The sequence below is a fragment of the Ylistrum balloti genome, unplaced genomic scaffold, assembly GCF_031769215.1.
Source record: "Ylistrum balloti isolate Yb309-2 unplaced genomic scaffold, AGI_CSIRO_Ybal_v1 Utg371740, whole genome shotgun sequence".
In the NCBI taxonomy this organism is placed as follows: domain Eukaryota; kingdom Metazoa; phylum Mollusca; class Bivalvia; order Pectinida; family Pectinidae; genus Ylistrum; species Ylistrum balloti.
In genome coordinates, this window is record NW_026782874.1 from 767,050 (window position 1) to 784,726 (window position 17,677).

General features: G+C 34.0%; 1 protein-coding gene across 1 annotated transcript; it reads left to right on the top strand.

Moving 5' to 3' along the window:
- The first annotated feature begins 950 nt into the window (after positions 1–950).
- Positions 951–13,792, top strand: LOC132563472 (uncharacterized). The gene is made up of 5 exons (XM_060228230.1): positions 951–1,003; positions 1,574–1,701; positions 2,298–2,447; positions 2,648–2,698; positions 13,635–13,792. The coding sequence occupies exons 1-5, from the start codon at positions 951–953 to the stop codon at positions 13,790–13,792; spliced, it is 540 nt and encodes a 179-aa protein (XP_060084213.1).
- The last annotated feature ends 3,885 nt before the right edge of the window (positions 13,793–17,677 follow it).

Sequence of the window (17,677 nt, forward strand, 5' to 3'; positions counted from 1 at the left end):
CTGCAGAAGTTAAGGAGGAGGTAACCCAGATATAAGGGTAAGCGTAATCTGCCTCAAGGTCCACATCCACTATGCAATCTTGGTCAATTCATGTTTACTTCACGAACTACAAGACATGTGGTCGTCAATCGTTACTCTCCCCCCCTGGATGTACACAAGAGCATAGTCTATAAACGGTACATAGAAAATGTGAAAAGTTATTGAATTTTATCGATCCATTTGATATGTAAATTTATAATTTATCAATCTTGCTACGTATCTCTCATTTTAGCTCGCCTTAAAATCCTTTGACTTGTGTCATAAATTCACACATGAAATGTACAAAGGCTTCTAAATGTCGTATCCTCCAAAGAGATATTAGATCCAGATAAAATCCAGCGATCAAATCGAAATAGAGAATTGCAAGTGAGCAAGCAATTATGGAACTGACGAAAATTTACAAAGAACTTTGACGACGCATCATTCGTCTCAGAACTTTTAAAACCTGAATCGTTATTTGAATATATTTCATGAAAACTAAAAAGATCATGCTTATATATTTTTTTCAGTCATGGTCAGCACGTTTGTGTTGTAAAAGCAGTTCCTGTTTTTAACCTTTGATAAAATGTCCATTAATGTGATGTCGACAAGGTTAAAGGGAAACAAACAGATGTTAAGATGGTAGTGAAGAACGATAAGCAGCACGCAAGTATAAATATAGAGAACCTTATGTAACCATGACACACAAGAACTTCGTCGTGATACACCAGAACTTCATCCAGGTAAGCACATAACTTTTGCGGCCATGTCTACTTATATAATGTATTGTAGGAAGAAGCAAAGTGCTGATTAAGGAATTTAAAAAAATAATTCAAACATCAAAAGGCCAAAATAAGTTGAATTAATGTGAATTTAGTTTTGTACTTGTAAATGAGATTAAAATTTGACCTGTGCTTTGTCAGTGAGCCAGTATGTATGGAATCGGTGGTTTTGTCCTTCTGCTCGTTCTTGGTTCATCCCTGGCGTAAGTATGGATAGGTCTTGTAGATAATTTCAACTGAAACGTATTTGGCGCAACGTTTATAGATTAAAAATGAAATTATGTAGTAAAACTGTATACTGTGTAATAAATCACGTGTTCGTTTTGCAACACGTATCATATTGTCTGTAACCCATGTCGTGTTAGACGTCACTCTTGGGAAGATAATTTATTCTTATATAAAAACAACGAAGACTCTTATCATAAACGGACTCAATGACTAAGATTAATCATAGATGTGGTCTATTTTATGAGCGGTACTCTAATTAACGTCTTGGTTCTTCATTTATTTTGTTTCAATATATCTAAATATGTGTTAGACATGCATTTGTTTCATTGATGTGTAAGAATCTATAAATTTATATATAGAAAATGGTCAAGAGTAATAAAATGAGAATATATGAGAGGCCCACCGCTTCTATATATTCTGTTACTGAAGAAAAGGTAAAGACAAGTTCGTTACGTAGGTGTATTATTATTGTTCCATCTGTCCTTTTAAAGTTTATTTGTGCTTGCTTGATCAAAATACTTTTCTGTATCTTTTTACAGACAGAGACAGAATGTTACACATGCTGAGATATTAGCAGCAACGGATGTAGCTTTTAACCATGTAGATGTAAACAACGATTCCTTTGTTGAATATAGTGAATTGGAACATTCGTTCCTTCGTGTCGATTCTAACTGTAAGTTGCATAAAGCAAAAAAAAAAAAAAAAAAAACCCAATACTCATTTGTAATTCAGAATTTTGTTTCCATATGACGAAATTATATTCACGCTTACGCTTGATATGGACTTCAATATTTTCTACAAATGGACATCTTAATCATAGCAATATAAAATTTCGGAAAGGAGACGAAAAGAATATTTTCGATTTATATGCAATATAGATATATTTATATTTGATATAAAATGTAAGCAGGGTCCTGCTAACATTCGACAATCGTTGGATCAAGTTTAGGTTTCTATTTGATGTATTTGATGAAACCAAATTCACTTTGGAAAACAAAATATGATCAGTTTCATAATTCACAAATTTATTGGGAACGAATGTCTATAACATGTTTAGTTGTACAGGTAAAAATTGCAGAAAACGGACATTTCTATTTTGCACTTGAAGATATTTATTTGTTATATTCCTTTTGAAAGTTATGTGTTGGAGAAACGTGACTGTTAGTAAAAATTGATATTGATTTGTATTTCACTATATTCTGTATATATGTACAATTTTTTAATTCAATACGAAAATAAAGCTTAATTTTTTCATATTGATATACGAAGATGATCATCGTGTGAGCTTACTGGAATACGATAGAGGTGGTTCAGGCCATCCCTTCCGAGCAGCAGTCTTCCAGGAGATGGACTTTGATGGAGATGGTTTCGTGGATCGCAGTGCCATAATGGGACAGTATTCGATGATGGACTTAAACAGTAAGTACTTTCCTCAAATATAGCAGAATTTGCATTTATGTTTCAACATCATATTTCGAAAAAAAACCCATAAAATGAGGTGAATATTACTCATAATATCGAAGTGATTATACAAAGGAGAGAAATCCAAACTGTGTGTTGTTAGTTATGCTTGAAGTGCATTTGAATTATACTCACAATTGCAAATTTCTTATTTCCAGCTGACAACACTGTAAGTCGGCGTGAGTTTGAGACATATTATACAGCAGTAAGTATGTTAATCCTCTTTCTTGATTGTAATAAAACATATAATATCAATAGTAGTCTTACATGGGTATGTTTGTGTGTACAGGGATACCTAAACATAAGTGTAACACTCTAGTTGGTAAGCATGAGGTTTACACCCAAATGATGTATTCTCTTAGTCTAAGGTAAGCTCTTCTGTGTCTCAGGCTTCTTGAAGTTATAGTCAATATGTTGAATGTTGTTTTTTTCTATTGTCGAAGTCAACGTCACATCAATGACACAAAATTAATCAAATAATTTGCGAAATATCAAATATAAATCACTTGAAAACATTTAAATATCTTTCAAATTTGTGTATTGTATATGTAATGTCCTCTTTAAATAACGTCTTGGAGGAACATAGCTTGGTCATACGGAATAAGAAATAAATGATTTAACACATTTAGAAGCTTTAGTAAGCGTTATTGGAAACGTATCTGAGCGAACACCCGTACTTTACATACGATAGTGACTGTGATCCAATAATATTATGAAACATAATGATGTCCAACAAATTCGGATGTCATTATGAATTGTTCGTGTAAAACATCATATACCTACTTAACTACAAATATTCTTTTTTAGTTGGTGGAGAGAGCGATAAATCATTATAGTCATCTAGTAGGGTAACAAGAACAAATACAATTACTTGAGTATAACACGGTAAGTTTACACACTTAATTGATAATCGTATCTTAGGGCTTGCCGCAGGTTTTGAATATCATCAATAGAGCAATTATTGTGAATGCGCGAATTAAATTTGGCGCTAGTTTGTTAAAAAAATTATATTGCGTTTAAATCTGATGTAAAAAATTAAGTATGTTTAAAGTTCCCAAATAATTAAGATAGTGGTTTATAAAGCTCCCTTTGATATCGATAGATTTGAAAAAAATATCTATTGTTCAATGTGTTAATCTTTCATACAACATGTAAACATTCAGTAATATCAACTTTTGCATGAATGAACGTCAAAATTATATTCGAACAATGCAGTTATGAGTTGTATCATTAGCCGTGGTGCTAGTGGCCGCTTCATATCAAAACAGAAATACAGTGACTTGATTGCTGTACTGACATCAAGTAAGATAATCTCGTTGATTTCATTTTTGTTAATATTTCAGATAACTTGCCGTTGTGGCGTAAGACAGCTCACGCTAATTGTTTGATTCTAATAGAATAAACCCTTTCCATCTAAATATTGATTTGTTGTTTACATTAGTGATCGTTGTACTAGTACTGGAGGCGTCCTGTTATGTACGAAGTTCATATTTTAGAAACATGTAAATATAAGGAGGACGAAATCATAAAAAATGGTCGAGTTTCTGGTTGAGAAAACCTATGTCGAGTTTGGTGGTAAGATCTTCCAACAGACTATACCTATGGGAATCAACTGCTGTAGAGCTTATCAAAACAGGTGACAAAGACCTTACCAAGTCGTTTAATGTAACCTTCAGATATATTGATGAAGTCCTGTCTTTAAAAACAAGAACTTTATTGACTACGTCCATCGTATATATCCACAAGATCTGGAAATCAAAAGATACGACAGACTCTTTTACATCAGCTGCTGATCTCAATCTTTTCCTACAAGGAAACTAACATGGGCATGACAAACGTGATAGTTTCAATTTCCCTATTGTGATTTTTTTCCATTTCTGGTAAGCAAAAACGCTGTATCTCCAACCTATGGTATTTACATGACACAGTTGATTCGATATTCAAGGGTCTGTTCCCATTTTCACGATTTTCGTGCAAGAATCCGTCAACTGACTGACAAACTCTTGACACAAAGATTCATAAATGCAGGTTGATGAAAAACATGGTGAAGTTTTATGTTCGTCGTAGTGATCTCATAAAGAATAGTCTATTTTTGTGTGACATGAAGCTGGACGTATTTGATGCTCGTTAGTTTGCCTGTTGGTTCGGTTGTTGTATATCTTGCTCTCATTTGAGAACGTGACATTACTTACTTGGAATGACCAAGGTTTACATGGCAAGTGTCGTCGATGAATCAGAAGACACTTACTCTTCCAGAATACCTGGTGTTATTGCCTTTGTACTTTGTCAGGAGCCGCCGTGTAATTCCTTCTTCTGCTCATATTTTGCCCTAGTTTTAAGAAATTCGAGTTTGAATAATGATTATGTTTCAATGTTGGTATTTTCGGACTGTTTTTTCTATGATCCCACCCAAAATGTTAAGAAAGGTTGACAAAGAAAAACATTCCAGCGATGTCAGATTAAATAAGAATATCTTTGTTACATCGTTATTATTTTCACATCATCAACTGTATGATATAACAGATGTTATAGTTATGTATAAGACTTAATTCACTTCTAAGCAGACTGGATAAACATATTATATTCTGGCTTCGTTTAAATGACCAATTTGAGGAGATTCCAACGATATTTGAATGGTTGGATTTAGCGAAGGTAAACAGACGTGTTTTAAACGAAAAATGACCTTTGTTATTATATATCAAAAGTGATACCAGTGTATGATTGTTGTATTCGTTACAGAAATGACCATGCTCAGGAGGTCCCTATTTTTTGTTTATACAAACTATGTGCATACCAATCTGATATATCAAATATATCTGATTACGACATGTAGAGGTATAATGATTGCCAGAAGGAAATATTTGTTTTCTAATGTTTATTTATTTATATAGTTTTCGTTACCTTCTTTTCGAGGTCAATTTCCAATTATGTATTATGTTGCTGTTTATTAACATAAGAAAATATAAATTACTATGTATTTAACTGGGCAGAATACTGCGCAAATCCACAAGGATCTATCTTTTAGAAGTAGTTAAAATGTATAAAAGAAGCACGGAAGTACTGAAGCTTGGCTAGCCTCTTTTAGAGCGAAAAATGATATGTACGAACAAGACAATAAGTCGTACGAAGGAGAAAACAGTCGTCTTAACAGATTAATCCCAGAAGTATCATTTTGTAGTATCTTAATTTATAAAAGAGTGAATGCACGTATATATGTACTACTATGTACTGACGTGGTTTTCTATAAGAAATTTTCTTTGTGCATTATTGCTGACAAGTTTTATTTTGTGAAAGACAGTGGTAAGTAAAAAACAATAAGTAAATAACTTCGGTGATACTCTTGCCATTTTTGTTACCCTACAGGTGATTTTTCCCAAGACGTGTGCCATCCCCTATTGATTTGCTGATTCTTAAAAACATATGCGTTTTCCTATTGCGTTGTCTTCTACCATACTAATTACGAAGAAACGAAAAAATGGGAAAAATGATAATAATTGTGAAAAAATGACATATGGCTGTCAACTAAGATATAATTTGAACAGCATATCTGTCTATTTCCCTGTCAGATCTTAAGAATCAACATTTTTATATTTTCTTGTAACCAAAATAAAAAAAAGATAAGTAAAGAATTTGATAGTAAAAACCATATAAGAAAAACTACATGATGGTAAATTATTTATACTTTCAGTCTACGTTAAGGTATTTATTTCGAATGACACAATATGCTTTAAATATGTTTTCAACACTGTAAACATATTCAGATTACATTTGTATTTTTAAATACAATTTGGAAGTAGTACCAATGCATCCACGTTGTTGGGCCTGAAAACGTAGGGAACTACCATATCGATTCTTTCTTTAGTTAAATATATAATACATATAATGTTTATGATGGTGCCACTCGAAAACTTTCAATTGACATGTTACAGGTATGTAGTTTGAAGTCACGAGACACGACACAAAACGTATAATAATATATTAAATAGTTATATGTATAACGGGCTATTGTTTGATAATAACAAAGAAATATCGACGTACCAACAGAATGGCAAATCTAACTTAAAGTTGATGAAACAATGTCAAAATATAATCGAAGGAAAGATTCAATAGAAAGTTGTTGACATAGCTTGAGAGTGCATTCAGGTAAGACCGAAATGTTGGATTCCTATATATACTCAACAAAAAAAGAAAGGTTAACATGTTTCCTTGGCGAATACCTGTAAATGAGTGAAAACAAAATGACGTTTGTGCAATATTAGAAAATGGTAATGTTTTGCATTACAAAATACAAGGGGGTTACCAAAATCGTTCAAGCGTGAAAGTCTGTATTAGGGAAAGAGCTGCACGAGGTTTTCTGCGACTAACTTGTATCTTCGCTTGAATTTCATAAACATTCAAACTGACAACTGTTCCTTAGATCCTTAGGACGTAGAAATCACCGAATCTTGCTATCTTTCAACTTTATCATTATGCCCCGGCTGTCACAAGTACAGAGAGAAAGGGCTGTAGGCATGATCCAGACTGGGGAGTCTCGCCGTCGAGTTGCACGGCATTTTGGTTGCAGTGTTAAGACAATTTGCCAGATGGTAAGTCGTTTAAACCAAACTGGGTCAACATCCGATCGTCCCCGAAGCGGCCGACCCCGTAAAACGACCTCTAGGGATGACCGTCGTATACATTGTTTGGGCGTCGTGTGTCTCCCCAAACAGTCCGGAACAGGTTGAGGGCCTACCAGTTGAAAGCGCAGCGTCCCTTCACTGTTCCCAATTTGTTGCGACGTCACCGTAATAACCGGCGTAACTGGACCCGTGTTCACCGTGGTTGGGCCTTACGACAATGGAACAATGTTCTGTTTTCAGATGAGTCCAGGTTTTGTCTGCAACACGGTGACGGAAGGCGCAGAGCGTGGAGGCGACGAGGGGAGCGTTTTGCGAACTGCTGCGTCGCAGAACGGGACCGCTTTGGCGGCGGAAGTGTAATGGTTTGGGGTGGTTTTCAACCGGCATTCGATATCGGGACGAAATTGTAAGACCAGTGGTTCTGCCATTCTTAAGACGCCATGGCGTTGGCGCCATTTTTCAACAGGATAACGAACCAGCGCACACCAGTCGCGACAGCATAACTTTCTTGCAGCAGAAGAACATGCAGGTGTTAGATTGGCCATCTAAATCACCTGATTTGTCACCGATTGAGCATGTCTGGGACGTTCTTGGGCGACGCGTGAGAGAACGTCAAAATCAGCCGTCAAACTTGAAGGAGCTAGCCCAAGCCTTGATCGCTGAATGGAACAACATCTCTCCTCGAATTATCCGCCGGTTTACGAGTTACATGCGACGACGCTGCAATGCTGTTTACTTCGCAAGCAGTGGCCATACCCGTTACTAACTGAACGCAAAGTTTTATAATGAACCATGACTGCAGTTTTATCAGAATTGATCAATTACTTTATTCGTACATGATTGGTAAGGATTTATGAAGGGGTTAATTAATTAATCACAGAATAAAGTAGTGTTACCTTTCTTTTTTGTTTAGTATATATATGTCCAATTAAATCCAAAGTGTTAATTACTGCTAAGAATATCACCTCGCCATTAACAATATAGCACATGTATAATAAAATCATTGCGGATTCTAATGATATTAAGTGATTAGTATGTTGGTTTTTTTATGTATTTAATGACGATGTTATCATGAATTTTGCCTTTTTAACACCATATAAAAGTGACCCGATTCATGACCTTATCTCCAATAGATGCATAAAACACAGATCATTCCCATTCTAATCGGAATCCAAGAATGCGAAACCTGAAATATAATTTTCGTTTGAAGCTGCCGCCAAAGAGGATAATTTTTCCTTAACACCTGATCTTATTCTCCTTCTAGTCATCAAGGAGTCTCAATGTCTATCTTTCATCTGCTTACTTTGCTTTTGTTCCATCGTAATATCATACAACCCTTTATAAAGAGCTTAGATCTTTGAGAAATTTATCTTCATTGTGTTTGGCAAAGAAAAACAGATTTGTATTCAATTATTCATACTTAAGTTAGGAGATGTGTGCAAGAGTGTCTTTGCGCAACGTCACATCCCCGTATCATTTATAGCAATTTGTCTTTTCATTTGGGTAATAAACATTCAAGTAAAGATAGATTTACAGGGAAACTCAAATGAATATTATGAATATATCATTATTAATAATAATAATATCTTGAAATTGATTTCTTCTGGCTTGACTGTAAAAAACATCTATGCTTGTCGCTTTCAGATATAGGTTTAAATTAGCAAAGCAAAATATGGACTACCTAAGCTTGGTCTCCATAGAAACGAATACAATCAACAAATCACTAATTCCATTGTCCAAATTTGTGTCTAATCATACACGTGCATCGATTTTGAAGTAACAGGCGTCAATATCAAATTGGATTTTACGTTTTTTTTTTGCAATAAACGTTACCCTCTGGGGGCCTCTCGTTGGAGTTACAATTAAAACGAAGCCAAAGATACAATTATTTATCAGGACTACTTAAACTAGTCATTGAATACATAACTTTTATATGTCGTATTGTGAAAATAATAACAAATCACATTTTGAAAATATATAAGTTCTGGATCATATCATCAAAACAGACAACGTTTTAGGATATCCTTTTTGTACATGACACAATTTGCGCTGTGAACTGTAGACTATTTTTTACTTCTGTGACTGTACGTTACGTTAAATGCAGATCAATATTAACCTTGGCTTTTATAAATTAAGTATCTATTCATTCATTCTGTGAAAAACAAAAAGATAACACTCCCGATGTATACATACTTACCAAGTATTCACTGAGATTGAGAGAAACATATTAAAGACCTGTCTTAACAATTTGTAAGTCACAAACACACACAACAGCAATGAAGTATTAATCAAATTGTCATCTGTTTCTTATCTACTCTTTGATATTTAAACATATGGCCAAGTGGTTAAAAACTTTTGCCGATCTTGAATGATATGGTAACAATTAACTGCTCGGTAAGACGTTATAATACTGGCCGATGCAAACAAACAAACTTTTCATAATATTCATGATGTAATCCTCGTTATAATAATGATTTCTGACACTAGCCCATAGCTAACGGCTTTTTCTGGGTGAGGCAGATGATAGGCATTAGCCATTAGAGAAATTTATCACAACGAAAGAATTAAGGAAATAAGGAATTGAGAGTACAAAGGTGATAATCTTTGTCATATTTCGATATACTTTTCTCCACTTCAAGTAATTTTGACGATTCTGTCAGAATGTCGATAAAGACGATATTCCGTACCAAGTCGTTACAGTATATAGTTATTAACTTGGGTTGAGGGCAACAGATGATCTGTTGAACCCGAAGGCAAACTGTTCGGCCGAAGGCCGAGGGCAACAGTTTGCTGAGGGTCCAACAGATGATCTGTTTTCCGAAACCCCAGTCAATGACTGTTTTGTTATATCCTTCACAAAGATGACGTAAAAGTACTACAACACTGTATCTGTCTGCGTCACTAGGGCTACTGGTTGCCATTTTGTTGTGCAGACGATAAGAGAAGATAACTCTAATGTAAACAAAATATCGTCATCACTCGGGCGTACTCGTATGTTTCCGTAAGGCGGTCAACAGTCGATTTTAACAGTCCATTTGGACCGGAGGAAAAAACCAGTTAAACTTTTGACATTTCTTTCTCTATATAAATATATAGGAACTGAATCTACAGGGTATAACAATAGGTGATATTAATCCAGAGATCAGTTATAAATGCAAATTAAAACAAGTTTTAATGTTATTTATACAGGCTGATTGTGTTTATATGTAAGGATTCTATTATTAGCGGAAGGAGGTAATTTGAGGTTGGAGCAAGGTGGTCTAACTGTCGCCCGGGCGCACTAATTCGGTGGCTATTTTTAGACCGCTATAAATATAAATGACGCAGCATTTTCTATTCAGAAGCTGACAGCAGAATATGGCGGAACAAGGTTCGTACGGTCAAGGCCAGTTTATTTAATCTATATTAGTCTATTTATATCATTGGAAAACTAAAACATTTTCATACAATTTTAGCCCACCACCATCCTCTACTTTCCTCCGTTCCTTTTTTGAGTTTTTATCTCTTGTTTATTGTTCTTTCAAGGCCTGTTATATTTGTTCCAGACATGGTTGATGAGATCTTTTCATTAGTTTCAATTTTACATCAAATATATATTTAGGAAGTATCCTTCATAAAATTGTTCCAAGAGTTTATGCTTATGTACATGACTCGTCATATCCACTCAGTAATTTTTGTTGATTTCATAAAGTCATTACCTAAGCTTGAGTTGTTGATTATATTACTCAGAGATGTATATATATATATACGTCTCTGAGTTACTGAACTTGTACCAATAATTCACCATTCATGTTAATTTTCCAACCCTGGAGTATAGATCCAGGTATGTCATGTACTTGTTATATGCTGTTAAATTTTCCTTCTTTAAATTTCATATCTGATAAATTTGTATGATATTTGTTTTTCTTAACTTGAGCTGTACTGTCTTATGTTTATGTATGCTGTCAAAATTTTCCTTCTATGATTGGGTATATTTATGTATGATGTGGTGGCAGATTATGAGCCCCATCTAAGACTTGTTCGGTAAATTTTAAATGATAAACTTTGAACTAAATAACAAATGTCGTTTACTACAATAAACGGCCAGATTCAATTCACATCTTGTGTTCTAGTTGTTATTTCTATGACTGTCTCAAGAGCTTGCCATGGTGGAGGTCCGGTATAATATTACTATTTAATTAAAGCATGTCCCATGGTATCGTCCCCTACCTTTATTCGATAGTAAAATAGAGAATGATGATACATCAATTCCGATCTCCTTTTAAAAGAAACGCGCTAATAATTTTGGATGAGTCTTTCATCATAATATCTTGCCAATGCTTCGATGTCCATTGTTTTATCTATTTTAGGGAACAATCACCTTGACATTTCACATATTTACACCAGGAATCAATGCAAACAATTAAATAGATCATCCTCACAAAGAAACATTTCAAGCTTTTTCGAAAGCCTCGACCTACATCCTGACCGGAATCTATCGAAAACTTGATTGAAAAATAGCAGGAGCTATTCCGTCGTCAAGGGGTTGAAGGAGTGTTTTGATTGGCTAAGAAATTGTTAGGGGCTGTTTCGAACAAAATAGTGCAGGTCTAAGATATCGCTGAATTTCGTTGATATTGCAATATTTACGACATTTTTAGACAACGTCTCGTGTTACAGCCAAAAATCATTATCTAATATCCATTATATGTATAAAAACCAACATACTATCCTCCGATTATACTCAATTGGCACCTGCAGAGAGAAACAAACAGGTGTGCACAAACATTGATAAGAACTTATGTATAAGTAGCTCAAAAACATACTGCTTGTATACCTTGTGAGACGTAATACTGGTAAATATATTAATTCTTTGATTTCCAATGATTATCGTATAGACGAATAAATGGACATGATAAAAGTCTTTCGGCAAAATGATTACAGAAAAAGTCCGACAAGGTGATATGTTTTTATCGTATAAACTTATTTTTTTCCACAGTTGCCATTATGTATGGATTTAGTGCCTTTTCCTTTTTGCTTGTACTGGGTTCATCCCTCGCGTGAGTACATGTATTGTTTTGTATATTCTGTAGTCCGCGTTTATAGGTCTACTTTTTAATATCTTATCTACATCGAAAATATGGTTATTCTAAAATGTATTTCCTGCTTCTGACCCGCGGACTATACGATCGTTGTTTTTGTCTATTCCTGGCTATCAGGTAAAAAAGGATGTGTTTGCTTTTACATATATGTATCAAATGCGAATTATATACTGCCATTGTTTGGTACGAGACTGCAAGTCATTGCTGGTGGACTTTCAGTTCCTTGTATGCCACGTTCAATTTCGTTCAAATTGAAGGACGTTGTAACTAATTGTTTGATCTATTTTACAACAATTGCGAAGTTTTCCCAACTTATGTTAATCAATCTTGTTGGCTTAGATAGAAGCGCGCGAGGGGTTTCGAGCTAGTAACTTCATACTTTTTTACATCCATTCCGGGAATCGAACCCCGGACGGCCAGGTGAAAGGCGAGTGCGGTACCACACTGTGATAGGACGGTGTATGAGAATTTGAGAAATGTTTAAATCATTGGGCTAGATCACATTCCCAACAAAATGTTTGCATCTTATTTCATTAATTTTGATTTTCCCCAGTCGCCCTTAGTTTTCAAAATGAGACCCCTAGCGTCTCTGGCGAGTTCCAGAAGGAGTAAACAGTCATGCAGTTTAATCAAGTAATGAACTAATAGATATTTCTAAACACATAATACATTTATTTTCTCCATGTCTATTCAGATATATCGTCACCTCGTGTGTATTTCTTATGTTTCTATCTACAGACAGGTGCCCGTGAATATGACGCATATACAGATTCAAACTTCTGTAGACAATTCTTTCCAATTTGTTGATCACGATCATGATGGGTTTGTGCATTACGATGAATTCGAAGCTGCATGGTTTCAAGTTGATACTAATAGTAAGTTATACTAAGGAAACTAAGATATTCAGAAAGTTTCACGTAAATAGATTTATTGTATAGTTTCCATGACGTGAGAATATAATTATAATTTATGACACTTTCAGCATTAAAGTAATAAATTACATATATTCTGCATACTCTTGAAGTGGCAAACTTTATTAAGCAAACACGTATTGAATATACCTATGAAATCAGTAACAGTGACATCAAACATCTTACATGCTAACAGATCGTATGTCCTTCTAAGAAAGTGCTCTAGTCAATTAGATTTAATCCTTTTTTTGGTTTTACGTCATTACGAATTTTAAAAGAATCTAACTCTCACAATGAATAAATCTAATCAAAATATGATGTTCAACGATTAGCGATCATATCATTTCTCCATCCGTTTGTGCAACTTTAAGAAGCATTTATAAATTCCATTTTGCATTCCAAATTAACTTAATGTAATTATATTGTAAAAGATCACGTAATTTCCTTTGTTTTTTATATTTGGTATGTCTCGTAATTCACCAAAATATTTCAACATGTTCTGCATATATTGACATATGAAACATCTTCTCCTAGACGACCACAAAGTAAGTGAAGCTGAATATATAAAAGTTGGTACCAACCAAGTCTTCAGTACAATGGTGTTTCAGGAGATGGATTATGATGGAGATGGTTATGTAGATCGCAGTGCAATCATGGGAGAATACAGTGTGATGGACACCAACGGTCAGTAGTATCTTAGGATATTGTCAGTTGTGGTCGAAATCCGTATTTGATGCAAGAAAAAAATCGATTTTTTGTGTGTACGAGGAAGAAATGAAATATCTGAATCCAAATTTCGTATCTCAGATTTTCTTTTTCAATACGCAACTTCCATGTACAAATCACTGACCTTTGAAAAACTGTGATCGTGTAACTTCCCTACAGCATAGCTTCCTGTATCATCAACAAATTTATATACATTTATACCTGTGCATTAAAAGTGGTAGTTGTATGCTAATGCGTGTGGTTTCCTGTTTTACTGTGGCAATATCTTGGACTTTATTCTATCATGGTTACGTCTGTTAGTAACGAACAACATAAGATTAATTTTTTTATAGTATTTTGGTACTGAGAAAATATTTGAATAATTTGAAATAATTGGTGAACATTATTCCTTGAATATCTTCATTTGTACAATCAAACATATATATATATATATATATATATATATATATATATATACTCGTGTTTCCTACTTAAGGGGACACGAAATCATATATATACCTCACTTAGGGTGACCCGCTACTTGGGGCGACTTTTTTGCTGTCGCCCTAATGTTTACCATTATTTTTAATGGTTAAAACGTTGTTGTACAAATTATTGCATTTAGGCTTTTATTCATCTGCATTTCATCTCTGTAAACATGAAAACAGAAAAGAAAAATCTTTGATAATAAAAATGTTAAAGCATGTTGAATTTCAAACTCTATATATCGATGATTTGAAATAGTATTACTTAGGGGGACAGACGTTTAAACACGTTTTTTCTCTATTAATCAAACGTATATACAGAAAAAAATAATGCTTTTATCGACAAAATATGCTGTAGAATCGATTATCAAAATCTGAAGAAAACAACATCTCTAGATCATCTGCATTTGACTTACTACAAAAATTTGTCCCTATATTTGCCGACTTGGCGTGGTATCCGATTTCAAGCTAACTTATGATTGGTTGAAATATAATTTTCTTCACTTCCTGCATTCGGATTTTCTTTTTGTTACGTTGCTGGAAGTGGATAAAAATAGAGACCATACGAGTATGATAAGTCATTTCGACTGTGTTTAGTTTTCATATATCAATATGAAAATATACTGAGGCGAAAGGGCTTGTTAACGCCATGCTACTTTCCGTTAAGTAATGTCTGTATACATGTGTGACCTAGTAAACAAGCGTGCTGTCATGACTACAGACATAGCTGCACACATTCCATAGGGTTATTTAAACGTACTTGATACACATAGTGTAATGGTGCATTATGTGTATTATTGTTCTTTAGGTATGTACGAGCTGTTACATTAAAACGAAACAGTAAAGGGATCTTACAAATATTCGTATATTTATTGTAACTATCGGAACAAAACATACCGCACAATCAGTTTTCACACATCAATAGTTCATGAATGCGACAGCAAGTGATCAATGTTTTATGAGACAAAAGGAAATGATTTACTTTTTTTTTTAAAGACTTTCTCTCGTGGCCTATCCGTAGTTTACTAGGACACAGTTTACAAATAATTTGGTGATCCCAAATCAAAATGTTTCAGTGAATACTTCAAAAAAATCTGTCGTTATGCTGTTTAAAATTACACAAAAGAGATAAGCTTTTAAGAAGTAATTGATCCATTATTTCAAGCGGACAGCTCATAATTTTTGGACCAGGAATATCTTGTTTGGTTTTAACAAAAATTATCCTTTACAGACTAGTACTTTAGGCTGTTCACAATCCGATATGATGAATTATACACATCTACATTAATAAATAAACAATTTGAATTATGTAAAATTATTTACAATTAAGATGTTTCACAGTAACGTTATATGGCACTGCAACTGATAATGTAGTTATTACGAAAAAAATCAGCATATCATGGTAAACAGGATCATGATAAAACAGTGACTACGAGCTGTGATATGGAATAATCAAGGGAAAATATGAATATACATGAAAGATATATGAGAACTTTCTTATTTTTATCATCATCAGCGTATTAAATATTGTTGGCAGAATGTCACTGGTAATTTATCAATTAATATAGATCTTTCGTTCTAAGTTGTTTCATGAACAAGCATACAGATGTTTCTTTTTTTTTCATTTTCGTTTAAGACGAAAAAGTCCGAGAAAAGAAACAAGTGTGTTTTAGGCAAACTGAATTGTATAAGTATACATTATATACAATAAATTTGAGAGAATATTTCCATTTGAAAACTGAGTATTACGTTGTTTTGGAAACTGTGCTTGGTATCAACATTATAAAATAACATCCCTTTCAATTGAATTTTCATCTAAGCACATAAAAACATTTTAGTATCAGTTTCACGAAACGCGAATGTTAGAAATAAATTCGTTTTGACATAATTGCTTGTGAAACACTTATTTACTGAACTATTACAGTGTAAAAAGAAAAAGGATTATAGTACAACCGAAAAAAGTGATCGATTCCTTTCCATCTCGTACACTACGTACGGATCACCTGCCCGATGTGACCTTTTAGTCGTCGAAACGTCACACGCTAATCTTCGACTGGTTGTGTTATAAGGTCATATTTTCTATTGACATTACATACCTGAACGAAATGTTCCGTAAAAGAAAAGACAATAATGCTTGTACATAGTTTGTTTAGGATTTTGTTTTAAGATATGAAACTTGTTCATGAATTCTACTCTGTCTCAGAATATCAGCATATATTAACATCTGAAACTAACTGACTCGTTGAAAAATAGTTCATGGTTTGGTGAGCGAAAAATATGGATCGAGGAAAATGGTAATTTTCAGTAATTGTTGTAACTGTTATAGCATTACCAGCTACCAGAATACACTTGTTCATAATCAGAGTGGATATATTATGCCATAAAATTCAAGGAGGACGTAAAATCAATACAATAAGAAAGACTTTCAGTGTTTCATTGTTCATTTCTTGTGAGAGTTCTTATAAGAAAAAATGAGTCTGAAATGTGCAGATTTCTATATAAGAGAGGAGACCATGAACATGTATCTCAGAGAAAATTTCTTAACATATACCGAAATAGCCTGCGTTTTAATGTCTAAACTCCAGCAATAACCCCCGCTTCAGATAGGGCGGTAAAACCATCAGACAGCGATGACGTTATCTATTTATTAATAGATAACGTCATCAAAATAACGACGTCAAAATGCGCTGTTGTAGACAGTGATTCGGATGACGAAATGTGCTTTAGTAAGAATGGTAGATGATTTAGTCATTTGGTTGCAAAATAGCGTAAATTCCATTTAAAACAACAAACTTTTCTAATTTAGATACATTTTATCAAGATACTCAAATAACAAATCAAGATATGCGATTTCTGCAAACCATTTTTGATGAAAATGCTACGATATCGTTGATGTCATATATTGATGGTGTAGTAATTACGTCATTACATTCTGAGACAAATCTAAAGTACGAATGATTCAGGAGGAAACAACAAATTCCTCCGAATGGCATTATTTTATCTCTTTTCCTTTAGTACCCTTTAGCGTTTTAATGTGTACATCCAAATACCAAATACCATATATCTTTATTATTAACACACCGATGCTGTTATGTGCTCTCTATCATACACAGTCTCACTTAGCGGGATACCTGTAAACCTTTGTCTCTCACCTATTACGCTATGTTGGTTAAGTATCGCTAATTTTCAATCTCTACATAACATAGCAAAGGTGTTCCTATAACAGAACATCAGTATGTAGTTTCAATGGTGTTTACTATGTGGAAAGTAATTAAATGATTGCCACCACTACTTCTTACAGATCAACCAGATCTATGTGTTGTATGAGCGATCTGATTGTGTTTTGTTTTGTGTGGAAAACACTTCAATTCCGTTATGATTCTTGGT

Bases quoted from the DNA above. Each gene is read 5' to 3' on its own strand.
- LOC132563472 (XM_060228230.1), top strand. From the start codon at position 951: ATGTATGGAATCGGTGGTTTTGTCCTTCTGCTCGTTCTTGGTTCATCC. The intron at 1,004-1,573 runs GTAAGTATGGAT...TTACAGACAGAG, and splicing joins GTTCTTGGTTCATCCCTGGC to ACAGAATGTTACACATGCTG. The intron at 1,702-2,297 runs GTAAGTTGCATA...TGATATACGAAG, and splicing joins CCTTCGTGTCGATTCTAACT to ATGATCATCGTGTGAGCTTA.